This window comes from Phoxinus phoxinus (assembly GCF_949152265.1).
Source record: "Phoxinus phoxinus genome assembly, chromosome: 23".
NCBI lineage: Eukaryota > Metazoa > Chordata > Actinopteri > Cypriniformes > Leuciscidae > Phoxinus > Phoxinus phoxinus.
Window position 1 is genome coordinate 9,126,198 of NC_136898.1, and position 20,708 is coordinate 9,146,905.

General features: G+C 39.3%; 1 protein-coding gene across 5 annotated transcripts in view; it reads left to right on the top strand.

Moving 5' to 3' along the window:
* Positions 1-20,708, top strand: part of dclk1a (doublecortin-like kinase 1a) — a 48,947-nt gene that overhangs the window by 1,012 nt on the left and 27,227 nt on the right. For 3 of the 5 annotated variants that reach the window (XM_079599594.1, XM_079599592.1, XM_079599593.1), the window contains exons 2-4: positions 292-669; positions 2,132-2,478; positions 17,622-17,721. In XM_079599594.1, the coding sequence (XP_079455720.1) occupies positions 312-669; positions 2,132-2,478; positions 17,622-17,721 (805 nt within the window). In that variant the 5' untranslated portion in view covers positions 292-311. Of the gene's footprint in view, positions 1-291; positions 670-2,131; positions 2,479-10,325; positions 10,453-10,832; positions 10,948-17,621; positions 17,722-20,708 lie in introns of those variants that run through there. The other 2 variants (XM_079599595.1, XM_079599596.1) reach the window with 2 other exon arrangements.

Genomic DNA, 20,708 nt, shown 5'->3' on the forward strand with positions numbered 1-20,708 from the left:
GCTATTCTTCAATGCATTCATGTAGCCTACACAATAATATACTTTTCCACAGGTTTTCAAATATGACACGTTAGTGTTTTGTCATGTCAAAGTAAGACTGTTAAAGACAACAGGGTGACAGACGCAGGATTTAACAAGCTCCAAGAAACATGTAAGCTGTCATTAAAAGGTTATTTTAAGACGAGACATCAATTGACATCTATGTCACTGGGTTGAAAGGGCATGCTAGGATTAAATTTAGGCTACTAGTTTGGTAACTCTTTTTCCCCACGTTTAATTTTCACGGTTTAGCTCTAATTTGACTGGACGACATGGAGGAACATTTTGACGAGAGGGACAAAGTCCAACGCCATAGCCGAAGCGCGGGACGGGCGAACGGGCTGCTCAGCCCCACTCACAGCGCTCACTGCAGCCTTTACCGCACGCGCACCCTCAAAACTCTGAGCTCCGAGAAGAAGGCGAAGAAAGTGCGCTTTTACCGCAATGGTGACAGGTACTTCAACGGCATAGTGTATGCCATCTCATCGGACCGCATTAGAACCTTTGACGCTTTGCTGGCCGACCTGACCCGAACCCTCTCTGACAACGTCAACCTGCCCCAAGGGGTCCGAATCATCTACGCAATCGATGGTTCCAAAAAAATCACCAGCATAGAACAGTTGGTGGAAGGTAAGAAGTTCTTTAATGCAGCCCATTTATATTTTATAGGCTACATATAATCAACATTTGTAAATGAGTATTTTTAGTATGAGTAGTGCTTTGTAGTTCTCTCCCTCAGTTTCCCACTTTCCCACAGTCTTTGTCTTTTTTGTCTGAGTTTCAAAAACTTTTTTGCTTTAAATCAAAGTTTGTAGTTGTGATTCACCATAGCTGATTGGCTTGGCTCCTCCCCTTTTTAAAAGTAGCCAATAGCGTTTTGGTAAAGCCGCAGTTTCTTCCTAATCTCTAACTGTTTCTCCTCCTAATCTCCTCCATTTCGCTTTAAAATATAGCATTCTGTGCAGAATTCAAATGGGTTCGATACGCTTTGTGTTCTGCGTCGACTCGCTCAATCCGCTCTGTGCTATCGTGTCTTTGGACCGGAGCAGACTGTGTGCGCGCTGCGGCGGTACGAGTGACAATTACGTGGAACCAGACATAATTTGCCCCAATGGAAAGCATATCTACACTGTCTGAGCCCGTTCCCTATCCTCTATTTAGTGCACTATGTGCCATTCACAATGTAGAAAATAGTAAATGTGTAAACAAGTGACTAATTTTAGCTGCAGCTTCAGCTATTTATAATGTAGGGGGCGGTACACTTTAGATTCTAGAGAGCATTTTGATTGGACAGAAAATACCATGAGAAGCTGAAGTGCAGAGTGATGTCATCAAAATCATTGATCATCCATATTGGCGGAAGTAAGAGACTGCAAGTTTTGAATTTTAATATTTTCTAAATGTGATTTTTGTCATTGTTTTGGAGCACACTAGCTTATAGATAACAGTGAGGCTAACATATTCATAGCCTACTAAAAGCAAAAATTTCATGGGAATTAAAAATCCCTATGAAAAAAAAAAAAAAAAACTGAAACCAGTGCTGCTGAAAAAGGGGCGGGCACTGTTGAGCATATATTGGGATCATACAAAAAAGTATGTATGAGATCATAAAAATTCATACAAATTAGCGAGCAATTTGCCAAAATATAAATTAGATACGAAATGCCACTAGAGTGCTGACACTTCTCGAGATTGTGTTTCTATTTCGCTGCCCCGCGTCTTAGTTTTTGTAATGCAGGAAAGCATTCTGCGTGAATGGCGATTTTATTGTAATAGTCTGTTATTGCAAATTGTTTTATGAGAGACTTAAATGTCTTGGTGGCTTGGATGCATTTGGTTTCTGTTTTCAAAATTAGAGCGGTAGATGTGACGACAACGATGAAAAATTAGGCCACTCAATAATGAGCATTTAAGTCTGCATGACTTTAGCTTAAATCAATGCATTTTAACAGACATGACAGTTCAACAGTGAAAAGCGCCAGGCAGTGCCTCAGGTCTTAACCCTAAAAATGAATGTCAAGCACACATCATTTTTATAAAAGATGTGTAAAATATAACACATTGTACCACTTTTTTCTTTTGATGATTATAGGTGAGAGTTATGTGTGCGGCTCCACCGAAGCCTTTAAAAAACTTGACTACTCCAACAACATCAACAACCCTAACTGGTCTGTGAATATGAGGGCTTTGGGTTCCAGCAAGTGCCCAACATCTCTAGCAAGCTCGAAATCAGAACCGCAGTCCAAAGAGGGCAAAGACTTCATCAGACCCAAACTGGTCACTGTCATCCGCAGTGGGGTGAAGCCGCGGAAGGCAGTTCGCATCCTGCTCAACAAGAAGACGGCCCACTCCTTTGAGCAAGTTCTCACGGACATTACAGATGCTATAAAGCTCGATTCTGGCGTTGTCAAGAGGATCTACACCCTTGAGGGAAAACAGGTAGGATCGCTCATTTATTAATGGGAATCTTCATACGGGAAAATCTGTTTTGAGTTGATTCATTCATGTGATTTTACCTCAGACAACTAATGGTTTTGTTATGTAAGCTGACCTCTTGAACTGGTACGGAAAACTTGAAAGCGTACTGGGATTGCACATTGGGAGTCCCAGATAATTGACATGGTAGTGAAATAAAAAAGTTAGAAATTATTAATTTATCAACAGCTGGGTTAATCTTCCTACTGTACTCATTTGACTCGAACATACATAGACCTAAAAGTGTTATGATGAATTGTTCCTCTCTGGTAAACCCTTAAGAAATATCCCAGAAATAATGGGGGCTCAACATCCAAACAATGTGGCTCTTGTTATTTAATCTCTGAAATGAATTCATACCACAAGCCTTGAATTATGATTAATGAAGTCTCATTATTTCAAATGCTACCGCAGAAATCTCTGCCTAACCTGCGGCCAGATTTATGGCAGATCGAGTCTAGTTTATGAATGGGAATCTGTGTCTTTGCCCACGCCTACTCAAAATGAGAGAACCTGTGTGTCTCAGAGCATACAGAAATAACTCATGCTCTCGTTTAAATTCCTCCCACCTTTTCGTGCCGTTTGGAAACAGCTGTGCCCTCCCCACGCATGGAGAATGACACACACATGTGCATAACGGACTACTCTGAGAAATACTATGATAAATATACATATATACACGTCTCAATGTGCTTATTTGAATAGTAGCCTAGAATCTTATTTTTTTTCTTATACATTTTACATCATAATGTTTTTCATTCAGAATCTAAATCCTAAAAGGTTCTATTTATTTCCAGGTTTAAATTGAAATTGAAAGCCCAGCTTTTCCAGTGTATGAGTGGCATTGACATGAACGTCTCTGAACGTGTCTCTGCTCAGCCAGGTAAAATGTGCAAATAAGGAGACGCCATTTGGCTGAAATTCATTAAAAACGAATGAATCTGCACATGGATCTGTTACCTCTCTCCATTCATCTCTGTGCTGGCGGCTCTGCCAGTGTCTCAGATCTTCAGACTTCATCTTTTCTATTTGAAAACCCTCTAAATCACCTTGAATTTGGAAAACTGGAGCATAGACATATTGGAATTGCAGATGCTTCATAGAATGTGCAGTCGTGCATAAGACGTTTTATTGGCTTTTTAGAGTAGCTGCATTGAATAACAAATATGTATTTAAAAAATAAAATGAAATCCTTTCAGTTGTTACATGAAACATGATTCAAAAAAGACGTTCTCCCTCCGGTATAATCTGATAGCAGAAAGGCATCACAGCCCTGGTCACCATCCAGATAAAGTAAGAGCATTATGGCTAGCATTATTTTTAGAACAAGGATCGATCGGGCCCGAGGGAGCCGTCTATTGAACAAGCCTGGCCAGACACAGTTACAGCACACGATTTTGTCCTGATACAATTATGAACAGAAGCAACAGAAACCAGGAAGGAGAGACAAAGGGAGAAAGTAAAAGGAGATAGCAGAGGGATCTATGTGGGTTAGAGAAAAAAAGATGAACGCATAACAAGCGAAACAGGAGGTGGAGAAGTTCAGGTGTACAATTAACAAAGCAATACAAGTACAAGTACAATTTCCTGTTTTTTTTGTTCAGTTTGAATGCAGGATCCAGGTGTGGAAGCAGATATGTCAACAATATTGTTGCTGTGCTTTGTTTGATGGATTACAAAAGTAAATCTGAGTGTGTGGGCAATTTCTAAAGCAATTTTTTTGATAAGTTCAGTGTTATTGAAGCATGAAGTAATTCATTATCTTCTACATAACAGAGCTGTGCTGTTTTTTTTGTGTGTTTTTTTTGGTATTATATCATTGCAGCATTTTTGCGCAAGGATCATATTGCTTTTGCAAAGTTTGCCAAAAAAAAAAAAAAAAAAGGATTTCTGTTTTTTTCTTCAGAAAATCCATGTACATTACATTTGATGTGCTAAGTGAGAGTTTGGTAATAGACCTGAGTCAGGATATTATTCAACAAACCATGAGTTTTAGCATTTCTCAGCTGTGTTATAATATATGTAAATGAACCTGCCTGTGCCCTATGAAAGAAAAATATGGATTTCTGCTTTCAGTTTGTGAATTAAATCATGTTTATCTCCTGCCCTGGTTCAGTATAATGTAAAATGTACTCCAAACAGAGATGCATATTTCAGGGAAAGCAGAGAGAAATGAAAGCTGGAGTTGATTGGAAAGCTAATTATAAATGCAAAGAATAGGAGATGGACTGCAATCTGATCACTCACATGGGAGGAAGGTTAAAAATTGTAAATGTGTTTCTTCAAGCTACAGATCCTGTTGGTTACTTGGTTGTCGTATATGGCAAATGTGTGTTCATGCGAGTCTGAATTCATATATCCGACAACAGGCCTTGACGTCTTCAGTGATTTATTCATTATACCAGAACCAGCATCTGCCTGATGTCTGTAGCACCTGTCGTGATTGTAAAAATAGACATCAGATGCTAGAATGCATGTGAGACGCATGTAGCCTATGTCTCTATGTGGAAAGGAAATGTGAATGAATGGAAAAAGCTCATGATCACGAGAGATCTGGGTTTTTGGGTCTTTGCGTGAGTCTCATGGCACCTTTCTGATAACCTGTATAATGAGGCCAGAGACAGTAGATCAAGGTCTTATTCCATCTTCATATGGTGAGATTTCTCTCTGGAGTCTTACTATAGGAAGTGAAGTATGGGTTGTGACAGGTTTTATGGTGTAAAACGCAGTGATGTTGTACCAGACTAGAGCAAAACATACTACGGCTCTGTATAAATGTGTGTGCTTGGATGTGTGTGCTTGAATGCTGTGTGAGTTATCATCTAAGAGAGACCTCACTAAAAGCACTGCAGTTGGCATTTATAGGATGAAAATTGTCATTTATAAACTATTTCTGAAGTGATTTTGTGAAAAAAAGATCTGTGGAATTCTGTGGGTTATGTTGATTTGAAGATGAAACAATCATGAAAAACTGCATCACGGTTTCCACAAAAATGATTAAGCAGCAAAACTGTTTTCAACACTCATAAAAATGTATGTCTTGAATGATTAGAATGATTTCTGAAGGATCATGTGACACAGAAGACTGGAGTAATGATGCTGAAAGTGCAACTTTCCAATCACAGGAATAAAACACATTTTAAAATATTTAAAAACCGAAAACAGCTATTTGAAATTACAATAATATTACACAATATTAGTATTTTTGCTATTATATATTTACGATTTATTTTAGCCTAGGTGAGCAAAAACCTAATAAAACATAAAGAAATATCTTACCAACTGCAAACCTTTGAACGGAAGTCTACATTCTTATTGGCTGATAAAAGTATCAGTTTAATATCAGCAGAAATGATAGATTAGATTAGCCAAAATATTTAATAAAGTTTTTGCGCACATATTATGTGCAGTCTTATTGGAATGAAATATGTTTATTAGAGATGTCCATGTTATAATCGCTCTTGAAATATAAAAACTAACATTGTGCTACAGCTAAACCACCTTACTATTGTTCATTTGTAAAACTTTTTTGTGTGTGGATAGTTTAGCTTTTAAATGCCTATTTTTAGCCAGAATTGCATTTGCGACACCCTCATGAGTACAACAGAGAGATGGGGGTCATTCCTTTTGACTCGAGCTAGTAACCAACCTAGTTACCACCCAGAACACCCTAGCTACCACAAAGCAGGGATGCCAACTATCCACAACACATTAGAATCCACGGTAGGTAAGCATCACTAGTTTATTGATCGATTCAGGTGCTTTGCATATAGATAGTTCCGAATGACATAAGTTTTCTGTGCCTCATCTGATTTGTCCCCTCAGATGACCACTGACCTGGATCCTGGATCCATTTCTGGTTCTACTGAGTGCAGGCTCAGACTTTTGCTTGTGGTGCAATGCTTCTGGAGAACTAACCTGTGTACTATCGTCTGCAACCATGCACAGACTTTCCAAACGTCCCTGACTTGGAGTTTTCTGTCCGTCTCTGACTTTCTCACACATCTTCACTATGCGGTGTGCTAGCGCAGTGTTGGTTTGTCTTTCCTCACAAAGGACAGGACTTTGGACATAAGCTAATTTTATCCATGCTTTTTGCTCCCTTATGATCTCTCCTTCCAAAGAAACTGATCAAGCCCCCCCCCTTCAACAGTTTCTATGACGATGTGATCCAGTTGCTTAGTAACGGCCTGAGCCTTTGTGACGTCACCGTGGGCAGTTGTGTGTGTCGGAGTGTGTGGGGAGTTCAGTCTGAGGGAGAGGTAGACGTGCGGTAAGTGGTTTAGGCCGCGGACATTGCTCTCTTGTTCTTATCCGTTAAGCCTATATTTACGCACACACACACACACACACACACACACACACACACACACACACACACACACACACACACACACACACACACACACACACACACACACACACACACACACACACACACACTTCGTAATGACCTCTGGCATATGCTTCAGGCCGGGACAGAGACATAGCAGGCGTGTAATCGGCAATCACTCATGTGTTCACTCTTCCTGGAGTTTGTCGTACGGACATAACTGATTTTCCGCCCCATTGCATACGCACACCCTGCTTAATTAGCCTTGTCTTTCAGTCTCCATTGTCTGGAGGGCCATTTACCCCCTCTCAAGCTCTCCTCACCTCTCGTTCCCCTCCTGTCCAATGAGGGCCAGATATTCTGCATTTGGCATATGGTCTCGCTGTCCCCGGTTTTTGCAGTCAGCAGAATTTCTTTGTTTCCTGGTGAGTTAAATCCATATTAAAATCCAAATCTGGATTAACAACCCAGTCTAGGACTGAAGTTTAATCTGGGTTTCAGTAAATGTTCTCATGTATTGTATTGTATTTAGTAAAAAATAAAGAGGCAAATTGTGGTGCCACTTTTATACGTGGTGTTAAATGTGTTGCAATGGCACTGTGCCGCATTAAAAAAACCAAGTCATTGTCATTCTTTTCAGGACACAGATTCCTTCTTTTCTTCTGATTCAGGTGCCTGGACAGTGTTGTAAGGGGTCATTCAGTCTAAAGGGGCCGTTCACACAGAACGCGTTTCTGCTTTCCACAGCGCTGGTTTTTCATTGTTTTTCTATATGTAAAAGTGTACTAGGTGGACGCATCTCGTATCCTTTGCAGTGTCCTGCTCATGACACAGCACTCAAGTTAAAAAAGTTTTCACTTTTAAAGGGACAGTTCATCCAAAAATTAACATTTTGTCATCATTTACTCACCCTCAGGTTGTTCCAAACCCGTATACATTTCTTTCTTCTGCTGATCACAAAGCAAGATATTATGAAGGATATGGGTAACCAAACAGTTGATGGGCCCATTGACTTCCATAGTGGAAGTCAATGGTGCCCCACAACAGTTTGGTTTCAAACATTCTTTAAAATATCTTTGGTTGTGTTCAGAAGAACAAGGAAATGTATGTGCTTGCCTTGGAACAACTTAAGGTATAAGCACACTTAAATGGTGACAGAATTTTCCTTTTTGGGTGAACTATCCCTTTAATGAACACATCTCTGCCCTGCATCTCATGTTTTTAAACACGTTCTGTGTGAATTAGATGCTGCAAAAACACATTCTCGCCAAGTACGCCAGTCTGTTGCATTCTCTGGTAACTTTGAACTCACAATTGACTCATAAGATTGAGAATCGGTCCATGCAGATTGCTTTCGATTGCACTTCTTCTGGTGGTAGGGGTGGAGGAGGAGGAATTCACTGCGGTTTATTTTCAAATGCTGTCAGTGTTGTTGTAGCACCACATTTATGAAATGAATTATGCAAATCAGGTAACAACAAAATCTGGTTGTTACCTGATTTGCATAATTCATTTCATAAATATGGTGCTACAACAACACTGACAGCATTTGAAAATAAACCGCAGTGAATTCCTCCTCCTCCACCCCTACCACCAGAAGAAGTGCAGTTGTTGGTTTAGCTCATCCATCCTCATTTATTCTGAGTATGGTGTAGCGTGTCAGACAGCAGGTATCTGGAGATCTGATTTTAGTCAGTCTGCTGCTTTTGCTGAGTCACTCCAACCAGGTGTGTGTGTGTGTGTGTGTGTACAAGTATGTGAACTTGTGTGAACAGCTTGTGTTGGGGCATGAAAGCACAGCGTGTGTGTGTTTGCTCAGATGCAAATGAGCTCTCAATTAAAATCATTTTAATGTGTGTCTGCTGCCAAAACCGCACACAATGGAAGCCAAAAAATCAGGGGCATTTATATCTGTCTTGTTAAGTCAAGCACCCCTACTGGCTTTCATTTTTCCGTGTTCTGTTTTTCATTACTCTTTTGTTTTTCTTCTAGACAAGTGTTGTGTATTGCATAAGTGTTGCTGCTTTATATGTTCTTAGATGACTTTGAGAAACGCTCATAATTAATTCATCAGAATCATCATTATCGTACCCTTATCTTTTAACGCGTTCTGTAATGACAACGTCCACACTGAACTTTCTAATGAGAGACTATCCGGTGAGACTATCATCAAAGAGAGAGCGAGCGAAACTGAGAGAACAGTCTGATCATCTGAAGATATTTCTTTTCCTGTAGCCTTTTCTCGGAGGACATGATTTTTATCGTTCGCCGCAGTTCTGTAATAATGAAATGAATCCTAATCTCCTCCCACTTCTGGCATAGAATCTGTCTTATGTAATTGAGATCTTATGTAACTGCTCTTAGTCTGCTAGGCATTTAGCAGGCCTGATTTAGGAGATAAAGATGGCAGCTAATTCATCTGAAGGAGCTCCACATTATAGCAGACAGTGACTTTATTAGGGCTGTTCCCATGACTCCTGGTGCTCTTAAAGGAACAGTGCACACAAATATGAGACTTCTGTCACTGTTTACCCCTCATCATTTCAACCATACATGATTTCTTTCTTCCATGAAACATAAAGGAGATGGTGTAAAATGTCAGGTTGCTCTTACTTTGAAAATGACCAAAAAATCATCATAAAAGGAACCTAAAAAGATGTCCATACAACTTCCGAAGTCATGCAATAGTTTTGTGTGAACAGACTAAAATTTACTCTACTGTTCAACTTTGGGGATTTTTTAATGTCTTTGAAAGAAGTCTCTTATGCTCACCAAGGCTGTATTTATTTGACCAGCTCCAGTTTTCAGTCACATGATCCGTCAGAAATCATACTAATATGCTGATTTGGGTCGTCTTGATATTTGTGAATGTGAAAAAATGTGACTTTGTTTTTTGCATCAAACATAGTGGCATGCATTTTAATGTGCCATATTTTCAATGTTGTGAAAGCTGTCGTGTGATTTCAGAAGTCTTCACAAGTCATATGGACAAGTTTAAAGTGTTAGTTCACCCAAAACATGAAAATTATTTCATAAATTACTCGCCCTCATGTCATTCCAAAAATGTAACACTTTCGGTTATCTTCTGAACACAAATACAGATCTTTTCGATGAAAACTGAGAGCTCTCTGTCCCTCTGTTCACAGCTACGCAACTACCACTCAGACGCTTCGAAAAGTTCATAAAGAGATCGTAAAACTAATCCATATGAATTGAGCGGTTTAGTCCAAATTTTCTGAAGACACTCGATCGGTTTATATGATGCACAGATTTAATTCAGGCTTTTATTTACTATCCCTTTAATGGTGCTTTTATGATGCTATTTTGTTCTTTTTGGAGCATGAGAGCTCACCTAAATTGTTTCATTTGATAGAAAAACAAGAACGTGAACATCCTGCCTTACATCTCCTTTTGTGTTCCACAGAAGAAAGAAACTCCTGGACCTAAAAGATGTACCCAACTATGTCAGGAGGTTCAAATTTGACATTATCAAATGTCAGGGCGTCAAATTCATCTTGCGTTTCATCTCATCCGAATGCAAAACAAGCTAAAGACATCAGTTATTTTGAACACTGTGCGGAGGCTTGAGGAACACTCAGATGGAGGTGGGCAATAATTCAATCTGTTGTCTGATAAGCTTCTTCTGCTTAAGGACCAGCCTGTTTAGATGAGACATGAGCCTCCCACGACCATAATGCTGTCATACGGCCTCATTTTGTTAAGCCTTCTTTTCTTCCCTCACTCCCTCTACGCACATTTACACACACAAACACCCACACAAACACGCACATATGTGTGTAGGATGGCTGTATATGAGCTTGCGGTGTGATGTTCTACATTTCTACCCCTACAGACTCCCTGCTGCTTTACATGCATGTGCAGGTCTGTGGGTGTCCACATGGGCTGAGGATGAGTGTGAAAGCATGAGCTGGCATCTCGTTGGATCCTTCATGCGGGTCACATTACTTCACCTCTGTCATGGCAACAGATCCCACTCGGCCCTCTTGACCGGGACAACTAATCTGGGTCCCATCACCTGATACTAACCGTGATTAACCACCAGTCTGGTTCTCGAGACCCTGAATGAGTACTTTGAGAAAGTAAGGGAGGAGACGCTTTTGCCCTTGTTTTTGTTTGTGTCTATTGCTGCACTTTTTGACTGCAAACATAGCTTGTTTCTGTCTCTTGCCAGCAAACACATGGTATAACATCTTGTGGGTCTATTCGCTTTGGCGATGGAAAGACTGTCGGTTGCAGTGCTAGACGCTCAGCACCAAGGACAGCGCCGCTCAGGGTAGTGAGGTCACCAGAGGGCTGTCTGTGAAATGCCGCAGTGTTTAGAGTTGAAGTGTGTTTTTTCATGTTGAATATTTTCAACTTTTTTTGGTTTAATATGCAGATATTACTATCAGTAATCTGTTTGTAGGTTCCCTGAAAAGTAAAAACACTGGCTCTGCTCAGCCTGACATAGCAACCCTGGCTCAACCAATGGCATGAGTTTGGGGCGGGGCTTTCTGTTTGTCCAACCAATGACTGTTTGGTGCTTCTCTCACAAACATTTACATATTTTAGTCTCTCACTAACTTTCATGTATTTGAAGACAGTTTAAATAAATAGTTTTAAAGGTCAACATGGCATAAAAATCGAATAAAACATTATTGTGTTTTATACACTTTTTGTGGACCAGTGATATTTTAGTATGATTTATTTACTGTTATAGTATTCATTCATATTTTGAATTAGCTTTTAATATTTTCAATTTTAGTTGAAGTTTTAGTAATTATTTTAGATTTTTATTAAATATTTTATATTTATTTCATTTCATTAGGTATGATTTCTGTAATAGTAGTAATAAACTGAATAACCAGATTCATGGTGATTCTAAATCATTTGAATAAATTTTGAAAATGTTGGTATTTTGAAAGATTGATAGAACATGTTGCATTTGGTAAAATCAGGTTCTGCCATATATCATGCCATGTTAAAGAAAGAATAACTGGTTGGGGATCAGATTTCCCACTTTCTCATACCAAAATAATGTAATATTTTTACATCACCTTAATTTTTGATTATTTTTGGATCTTTTTTTTTTGTCGTTCATATTGTCCTCCTTTTTGATGACGGCATAGTGCAGATATAACCCTGACTGGCCTCACTTTCTGTTCAGTTCCTCAAGTAGTTCCAAACATTTTGTACAGAGTTCTTTTCCTCTGTGAAACTTTCCTGTGAGTGATTAAAAATAGCATATCACAGTTTTTTTTTCCTGCTGAATTAGCAGAGCCGAGGGTGAGAACAAGATGGAGCATCTGTACTGCAGCAAAACACTACCTTGAAGAGACATTTCAAAACACAAAATGTAGTTTAATTTATTCAGTGGGATCCAAAAGTCAGTCATTTTTCAGATTTATTTTTCTTCTTCTTCAAATTAGATCAGCATCTTAAGTTTTTGTTCCAAAAAACATCCTAAATTTACCTTAGGTTGACATTTATTATTTTATTATTATTTTACGGTATAGACTAATTTCTATGTTAAAATATTATAATTATAATATTATAATTGAATTTAAATATAATTAATAATTTGAAACGTACTGCTCATGCTAAGGGTGCTGTATAAGATACATTTTTTCCGACCTAGTTTTGTGCATGAAAGAGTGATGGAAAATGTATGTTTGAGTGTTTTATTACCGACATTGAAGTTCTGAATCAATAAATGAGATAATCAAGGTTGCCAGAGAATTTCAATTAGATGCAAAAATATGTCCAGTTGCATTGCTGTTCTTGTTTTCTTAGCGTAAGTAAACAGCGACACCTAGTAGTCTCATAAATCATTGCATAAAGCTGTATAAAGCTCCAACATCACTTATCATTTTCCACAGCTCATATTGTCTGGAGTTTTTTGTCTACTGACATTTCTTGGAAATATATATTTGCAGTGTTTCGTCAGCAGAACAATCCAAAAACACTTTAAATAACAGTACAGCACAGATGCATGTCTATCCCTCACAGCCTCGCTTTCATTCCCGAGCGTAAAAAAATCAAAGATGGCGCTGCTGTGAATAAGGTCTTTTACTGTCTATATAGGTTTATGGTTGCTCTACATTCAGCACAACAGAAGACAAATCCATAATGCGCTGCCCCACATGTTCCTCTAGATGGCGCAATTGAAGCATTGCAAAACGGGAACTAACGCTCCAGTTATCTATGGGGAGAGACTGTGCCCATCTATCCTATAAAACGTACCATTTTTACTTAATAATTTATGCTTTCTTTCAATGAAAATAATGAAGAATTTAAAATGTTGACGTTTATTGCATGCTAAATGGAAAATGAAACCAAAAAGATTTAATTTAACGTCCTTGCCAAACTTTTAACATCTCCACAACAAATCTGCTGTTCAGAAATAATCCATGTTATAAGCATTTAATCTTTGGATATCTCTGCCGTTTATTTTGCCAGCTTGATCACTTTGTCTGCTCCACTTAGAGAAACAGAGAACTTCTGATCACAGTCGTTGCATAAGTGAACTTGTTTTTACATTTCTTTGCGACATCAAAGCTACTTTTTCGCTCTGGGAGACAGCTATCTCCGTCAGCCTGGGTTTGACGCTTTGCTGCTTCCATCTCTCTTACTTTCTCACTCTCTCTCACCTCTTTTCGCACATCACCTTCATCCCAGAGGTCTTTCCGATCCGTGGCGTGCCCTGATGTGGAACTGTTTTTCTGATGTTTTTAAATCACCGCTTGGTGAAAAACATCAGAAAAATTCTGACCCTTAAGGCCGGAGCTCCTGCTGTTTTGGACATATAGTTCTCATAACAGTCCCTTTTATCCTCCTCTTCTTCTCTTTCTCGTATCTTAGTAGCCTACACCACATGTTGTAAACTGTGCCATGCCATTTAACTAATGTTGTTTGCGCCTGAAAATGCCATAAATTGATCTGCATTCATCTGTGACTTCTGTGACATTTAACTAGGTATTGAACTTTGCTGTATAATTCATGTTTGTGCTGAATGATACCTCAAATTGTGCAGCTTGTTGAGGAGAAGTGTGCTATTACATTTGCAAGTAATCAGACGTACAATTTGTTTTCTGAGTGCTTTAGCATGCTGCTATAGGCAGTTGTGTTCTGAATGGATTAAACGGGTTAGTTCACCAAATTTCTTGTTCTCATGAAATCTCATGTTGTTCCAAACTCTTAAGACTTTCGTTCCTCTTCGGAACACAAATGAAGATCTTTTTGATGAAATATGAGAGCTTTCTGTCCCTCTATTGACAGCTACGCAACTACCACTTTTACACTTCAAAAAGTTCATAAAGAGATCGTAAAACGATTCCATATGAATTTTCTGAAGAAACTTGAACGGTATATGATTTAATTTAGGCTTTTATTCATATAAACATTGATAAGCGAACATAAACAGAAGCTCAACAGAACCTGCTTGATGTGCAAAAATGAACCTCATTGGTTCTCGCAGAAGCTCAAACGTACTGCGTAACACGAGAATGAACCTCATTGGTTCTTGCAGAAGCTCAAATGTGCTGCGTAACACGAGAATGAACCTCATTGGTTCTTGCAGAAGCTCAAACGTGCTGCGTAACACGAGAATGAACCTCATTGGTTCTTGCAGAAGCTCAAATGTGCTGCATAACACAAGAATGAACCTCATTGGTTCTTGCAGAAGCTCAAATGTGCTGCATAACACGAGAATGAACCTCATTGGTTCTCGCAGAAGCTAAAACGTACTGCGTAACACGAGAATGAACCTCATTGGTTCTTGCAGAAGCTCAAACGTGCTGCGTAACACGAGAATGAACCTCATTGGTTCTCACAGAAGCTCAAACGTGCTGCGTAACACGAGAATGAACCTCATTGGTTCTTGCAGAAGCTCAAACGTGCTGCGTAACACGAGAATGAACCTCATTGGTTCTCACAGAAGCTCAAACGTGCTGCGTAACACGAGAATGAACCTCATTGGTTCTTGCAGAAGCTCAAATGTGCTGCGTAACACAAGAATGAACCTCATTGGTTCTTGCAGAAGCTCAAATGTGCTGCATAACACGAGAATGAACCTCATTGGTTCTCGCAGAAGCTAAAACGTACTGCGTAACACGAGAATGAACCTCATTGGTTCTTGCAGAAGCTCAAACGTGCTGCGTAACACGAGAATGAACCTCATTGGTTCTCACAGAAGCTCAAACGTGCTGCGTAACACGAGAATGAACCTCATTGGTTCTTGCAGAAGCTCAAACGTGCTGCGTAACACGAGAATGAACCTCATTGGTTCTCACAGAAGCTCAAACGTGCTGCGTAACACGAGAATGAACCTCATTGGTTCTTGCAGAAGCTCAAATGTGCTGCGTAACACGAGAATGAACCTCATTGGTTCTTGCAGAAGCTCAAATGTGCTGCGTAACACGAGAATGAACCTCATTGGTTCTCACAGAAGCTCAAACGTGCTGCGTAACACGAGAATGAACCTCATTGGTTCTTGCAGAAGCTCAAATGTGCTGCGTAACACGAGAATGAACCTCATTGGTTCTTGCAGAAGCTCAAATGTGCTGCGTAACACGAGAATGAACCTCATTGGTTCTCATACGTCAAGCAAACTTGCTTGAGCTTCCATTAACCACAACTGATGTGTGAGTTGATGAATGTTTATATGTGAATAACAGCCTACATTAAATCTGTATCATATAAAGCGATTGTGTCTCTTCAGAAAATTTAGACTAAAGCTCTCAATTCATATGGATTCGTTTAACAATCTCTTTTATGAACTTTGTGCAGCATAAAAGCAGTAGTTGCGTAGCTGTCAATGAAGGGACAGAAAGCTCTCAGATTTCATCAAAAAGATTTTCATTTGTGAAAAATTCAGATGAACGAAAGTCTTACGGGCTTGGAACGACATTAGGGCGAGTAATTAATGACAGAATTTTCATTTTTGGGTGAACTATCCTCTTTACCAAATCACTAAAAACACTTTTGTAGCTTGTTGAGAAGAATTTTGCTACAACACATTAGCAAATGCCTGAGCTAAAGCACTCAGAATACCTTTGCAACTACCCAGAAACATTAAACCAGTGGCAAGGTCAGACAATTTAAAGTGAGTGGATCTTGGTGAAACAGGGTTGACCAATGCCTACTAAATTAAGATTAGTTAAATGTGATTTGTTGTCAGCCAACAGCGTTAAAGGTTTCTATAAACAACATGTTTTTGCATCTGGAGACAGGGATAGCTGCAGGTCAGAGAAATTTGGCGTGCCGAAAGGTTTGAAAGGAGCTTCTTGTTGACAACTGCGTTGGCCAATCAGTGTTAATCATACCTCATTCCTTTAGTCTGGAAGAAGATGGCAATAAGACGTGGTGTGATGCTGTATATCATAGATATGTACATTACAATTAGACCTGTCGATTTTACGCATTAATTTGGTAAGATTAATTATGGGGAAAATAACGCGTTTAAAGTATTAGTGCATTTAACGCACACAACCCCGGCTCAGACCTGTACATCATCTTACATTGCACACAGTTGCTTAGTGACGAACATGATGGAGGGCAATGACTGGCTTTGTGATGAAGTCTATTAGAATGCAGTTAAATGCCCCTACAATTCAAGATATTGGGGGGGAAAATGCCCCTGGGTTTTTGTCTTATAATTATATAATATAGCAATATCACACAAGCAAGAAAGCTGTGTTTATCCGAGTATCTGCACGATTGCAAATGTGAAATTGATTTTATACAACAGTTCAATAAACAAGAAGTTAATTTTGTGCTACGTTTTACACACAATATTGTTAATTTCAATTTCACCAATAAAAACAGTTGTTACAGAAAAGCCACTGCAGAACTGTTGTGCATCTCCGAGCAACGTTACTGAACGAATCCCGTGTTTTTTAACGAATCGAGTGAGCCAATGATTCATAATGACAGTCTCATTGGCTTCATTCCTGAATAAATCAGCCATTTGAATAGTTCACTTAAAATTTTTAATTCTGTCATAATTTAATGACCCTCAAGTTGTTTCAAACCCTGTATGAATTCCTTGCATAGAAACATGCTTTAACCATTGAGAACAACTCAATTGTCACATTTTCTTCAAAAAAATGCTTCATTGGTATAATTTATTTTCACTTAAATCTTTTTCTAATAACTGGAATGAGCAAATAAAAATCTCAATATCTGTTTCCAATCCTCTCGGAATCAAATCAATAAACTAAAATCAAGTTTCTCTAAAAGTGTTCATACCCTCTTCCTTCAATACAAACGATGTCCATCTGGCTAAGAAAAAATCATCCGTTCTCTCCATTCATGCTTTAGGGGGCTAGAAATAAAACAGGAATAATGTCATGGTTCTTCTCTTAAAAGGGCCTGTGTATTCCCCATGTGTGTTTTGTGCAGTGCTTTGTTTACTTGTTGTCCCCTTGATTCATTGTCTGAAATGATCAATCTTTAAAAAGGTTTTCACGGCCAAAGGGCTGATGGGAAATGAGGCTTGGCTGGTAGATCTAACTTCTTCTTGATTAGGGGCAATCAACAGCAACAGGGCTGGTGGTTACTCATCTTAAAAAGACATTAGAGATGTGCTCAGCAAAGCCTTCTGGGTGGTGATCACGACCAAACCATCTCATTCATTTTTGAAGGAGGAAGGCTGGATCTGTGATTTGGGCTCTCTGATCATTAGGGTTTCTGTCCTTAAGCCTTTGTTTAATAGACATTCAGATGCTGTAATGGATCTAATGCTGCTAATGACTTTCTCTCTTTCCAATCGCAGGTCATGTGCCTTCAAGATTTTTTCGGGGAGGAGGACATCTACATCGCATGCGGCCCGGAGAAGTTCCGTTACCAGGATGACTTCCTGTTGGATGAGACCGGTAAAGAGCCCTTCAGTAGTTTCCTTTGTGTCCATTTGCACAAGAGAACATTACATATCATGATCTCATCAGCATAAGGTCTGTGTGGATGGCATCTTCCTCCTACACAGAAACTTTCTCTTTGTCCCATCTTGAATGAAGAACATCCTGTTACCATTTAGTTCATAAGCAACTTATGAATGAGTCCATTAAAAATTCATCACACAAATGTGGAATATAAAAGAAAGGCATATTCCCCCTTAACGCCTACACCAACCCCTTCTGGGTTTTTGCCATCTCCACTTAGATAGATAGATAGATAGACCTCTCCTCTCCTCTCCTCTCCTCTCCTCTCCTCTCCTCTCCTCTCCTCTCCTCTCCTCTCCTCTCCTCTCCTCTCCTCTCCTCTCCTCTCCTCTCCTCTCCTCTCCTCTCCACTCCTCTCCTCTCCTCTCCTCTCCTCTCCTCTCCTCTCCTCTCCTCTCCTCTCCACTCCTCTCCTCTCCTCTCCTTTCCTCTCCTCTCCTCTCCTCTCCTCTCCTCTCCTCTCCTCTCCTCTCCTCTCCTCTCCTCTCATGTTTTCCTGTTGTGTTGTTGTCAGGAAATGAGAATCTGTATGTGGCTCTGTCTGGTTTCCTTTCATTAATGGTGTGGAGAGACAAAGGCTGTTGCCAGTTTGACTCTTCTCTGCTGATGTGAGCTCAGTAAAGAGCAGGCGCCCCAGTTTTCTATCTATCTATCTATCTATCTATCTTATCTATCTATCTATCTATCTATCTATCTATCTATCTATCTATCTATCTATCTATCTATCTATCTATCTATCTATCTATCTATCTATCTATCTATCTATCTATCTATCTATCTATCTATCTATCTAAAAATATGTCAAAATGCCGGGCTTGGCGAGTATTCACGTAAGCCCAGTTGGTTTAAGTCTTAAGCAAACGTAGTTACAGGAGAAAATAGAATGTGTATCAATATTGGATCTGTGCATTCGTGTTACAGTTTTTCTCAGTCGCTGTGGTGCATTTCTCACATCACTATTTACATTTGCACAATAGTTAGTTCAACCTCCACAACATTTAGTCATTTGTGCACATCATAGTAGCAGTTTCTCATTCCTTCCAACAAATTGCAAATGCTTTTGGACATGCATCAATTGCTTTCATACAACTCTCTGCTGTTTTCTAACATTATCATTTGCTTATGTCATGTCAGTCAAAATGAACTATACTTGTAAATGCTGAATATTCATTCCATATAAAACTAATAGTCCTCCTTTCATTGCTTGAGTCATTACATACAAAAATGTTGAACTAGTTGTCAAAATCTGTCAAGCAAATTTAAAAAAAAAATTGAATCTTTTTTTTCCCTGAAAATGTCTCCTAAATTGAACAATTTATCTTAGGTGAATCTCAACTTTCACTGATGCGAAGGGGTGTGTGAAGCATTACTGTAGTTGCAACCAATGATAAGCCACTTCTCTACAATCACTGTCAGAGCTGAATCCCATAAACCCCCACTTTACAAGCATATATGAACCAAGCAGGACATTGTGTACCATCCATTTCTACAATACTGTGACACAGAAAAGGAAGGCCAGCCTCGTGGAAGAGGGGTGCGGGTGCAGGACGGGGAAGGGGAAGGGGAAGGGGAAGGGGAAGGGGAAGGGGAAGGGGAAGGGGAAGGGGAAGGGGAAGGGGAAGGGGAAGGGGAAGGGGAAGAAGAGGGCAAGTACATAGGCGGATCCCTGATGAAATCAGGGCTACAATTGTGGATCATGTTGTCAATCACGGCCTCACAACGGCTGAGGCTGGTCGAAGGGTGCAGCCAGATGTTGGGAGAACCACTGTAAATTAAATTATTCAAACATTTCGTCGGGAGAACAGGTGTGTATAAATGGCATATCCCCAGTCTTTCTCCATACAACACACAACATCTGCTGACTTTGTTAGACAGGGACATAATCCCTGAGAATGAGAGGGGTCTAACTGGAGACCATCTGAGCAAGCATGTTGTTGTTTTGGATTGCATTGCAAGAGATGATATTTGCTGTGATGTAGATGAAATTATGTGGCCAGACAGAGAGGAACGTCTGGATGTGCATGAATGATTACAGTACTATGTATGTTGTATGTTCAGTTCCAATATGTAGCCTACTGCAATATTGTTTACAGTTGTGCACAGCTCTACCCAAAGGGAGTTTATGTTTGTTGTAAATAAGGCTGTATTTTTTCTTTTGCACAATGCTGTGAACAAAATATAGAATTGCAAAGAGCATATGCAGTAAAAATGTAAAACATTCAGTGTCTTGTAGTTACCTCACTAAATACAGTAATGTGTAACTTTACTGTATTTTTCAAATGGCTGTGCAAATAGTATAGTGCTGTCTTGAGCATTTTCAGGTAGTGTCACCAATATCTGACTTTTTTTGCATGGGAAAACATTTACAGAGTAAACTGTCATAATGAAAACATGACAAAGCCATTTGACTATCTTTTTCATAAGCAATGGTGTCAAGACTTTTCATCTTGATAACACTGACACTTTCATTGACATGAATACTTGCTTTTGAGGAATGAGTGATCCATTTTGAGCAAGTGACACGCTTTTGCAGGTTATCAACTAGGTTTTGCAGTTTGTACTAATTGTTTTGAGAACTGCATTAACTGTTGTGCAAATGTAAATAGTGATGTGAGAAATGCACCAAAGCGACTGAGAAAAACTGTAAAGTGACAGCAGCCTAATATAGGCCTACCATACAGTCTGTGTCCTTTATGTTAATCAAACAACAAAAGGCAATCTATCTATCCGTCTTTCCATCTCTCCATCAAAGTATCCATCTATTTGCCATCTGTCTATCTTACTGTCTCTCTGTCTGTCCATCTCTTCTGTCTTTTTTATGTCTATCCAGCCATCTTATCTATATACCTAGTGGCTATTACTGAATTAGAGCTGCACTGTACAGAACAAATGTCATGAAGAATATCAGATGATTTATCACG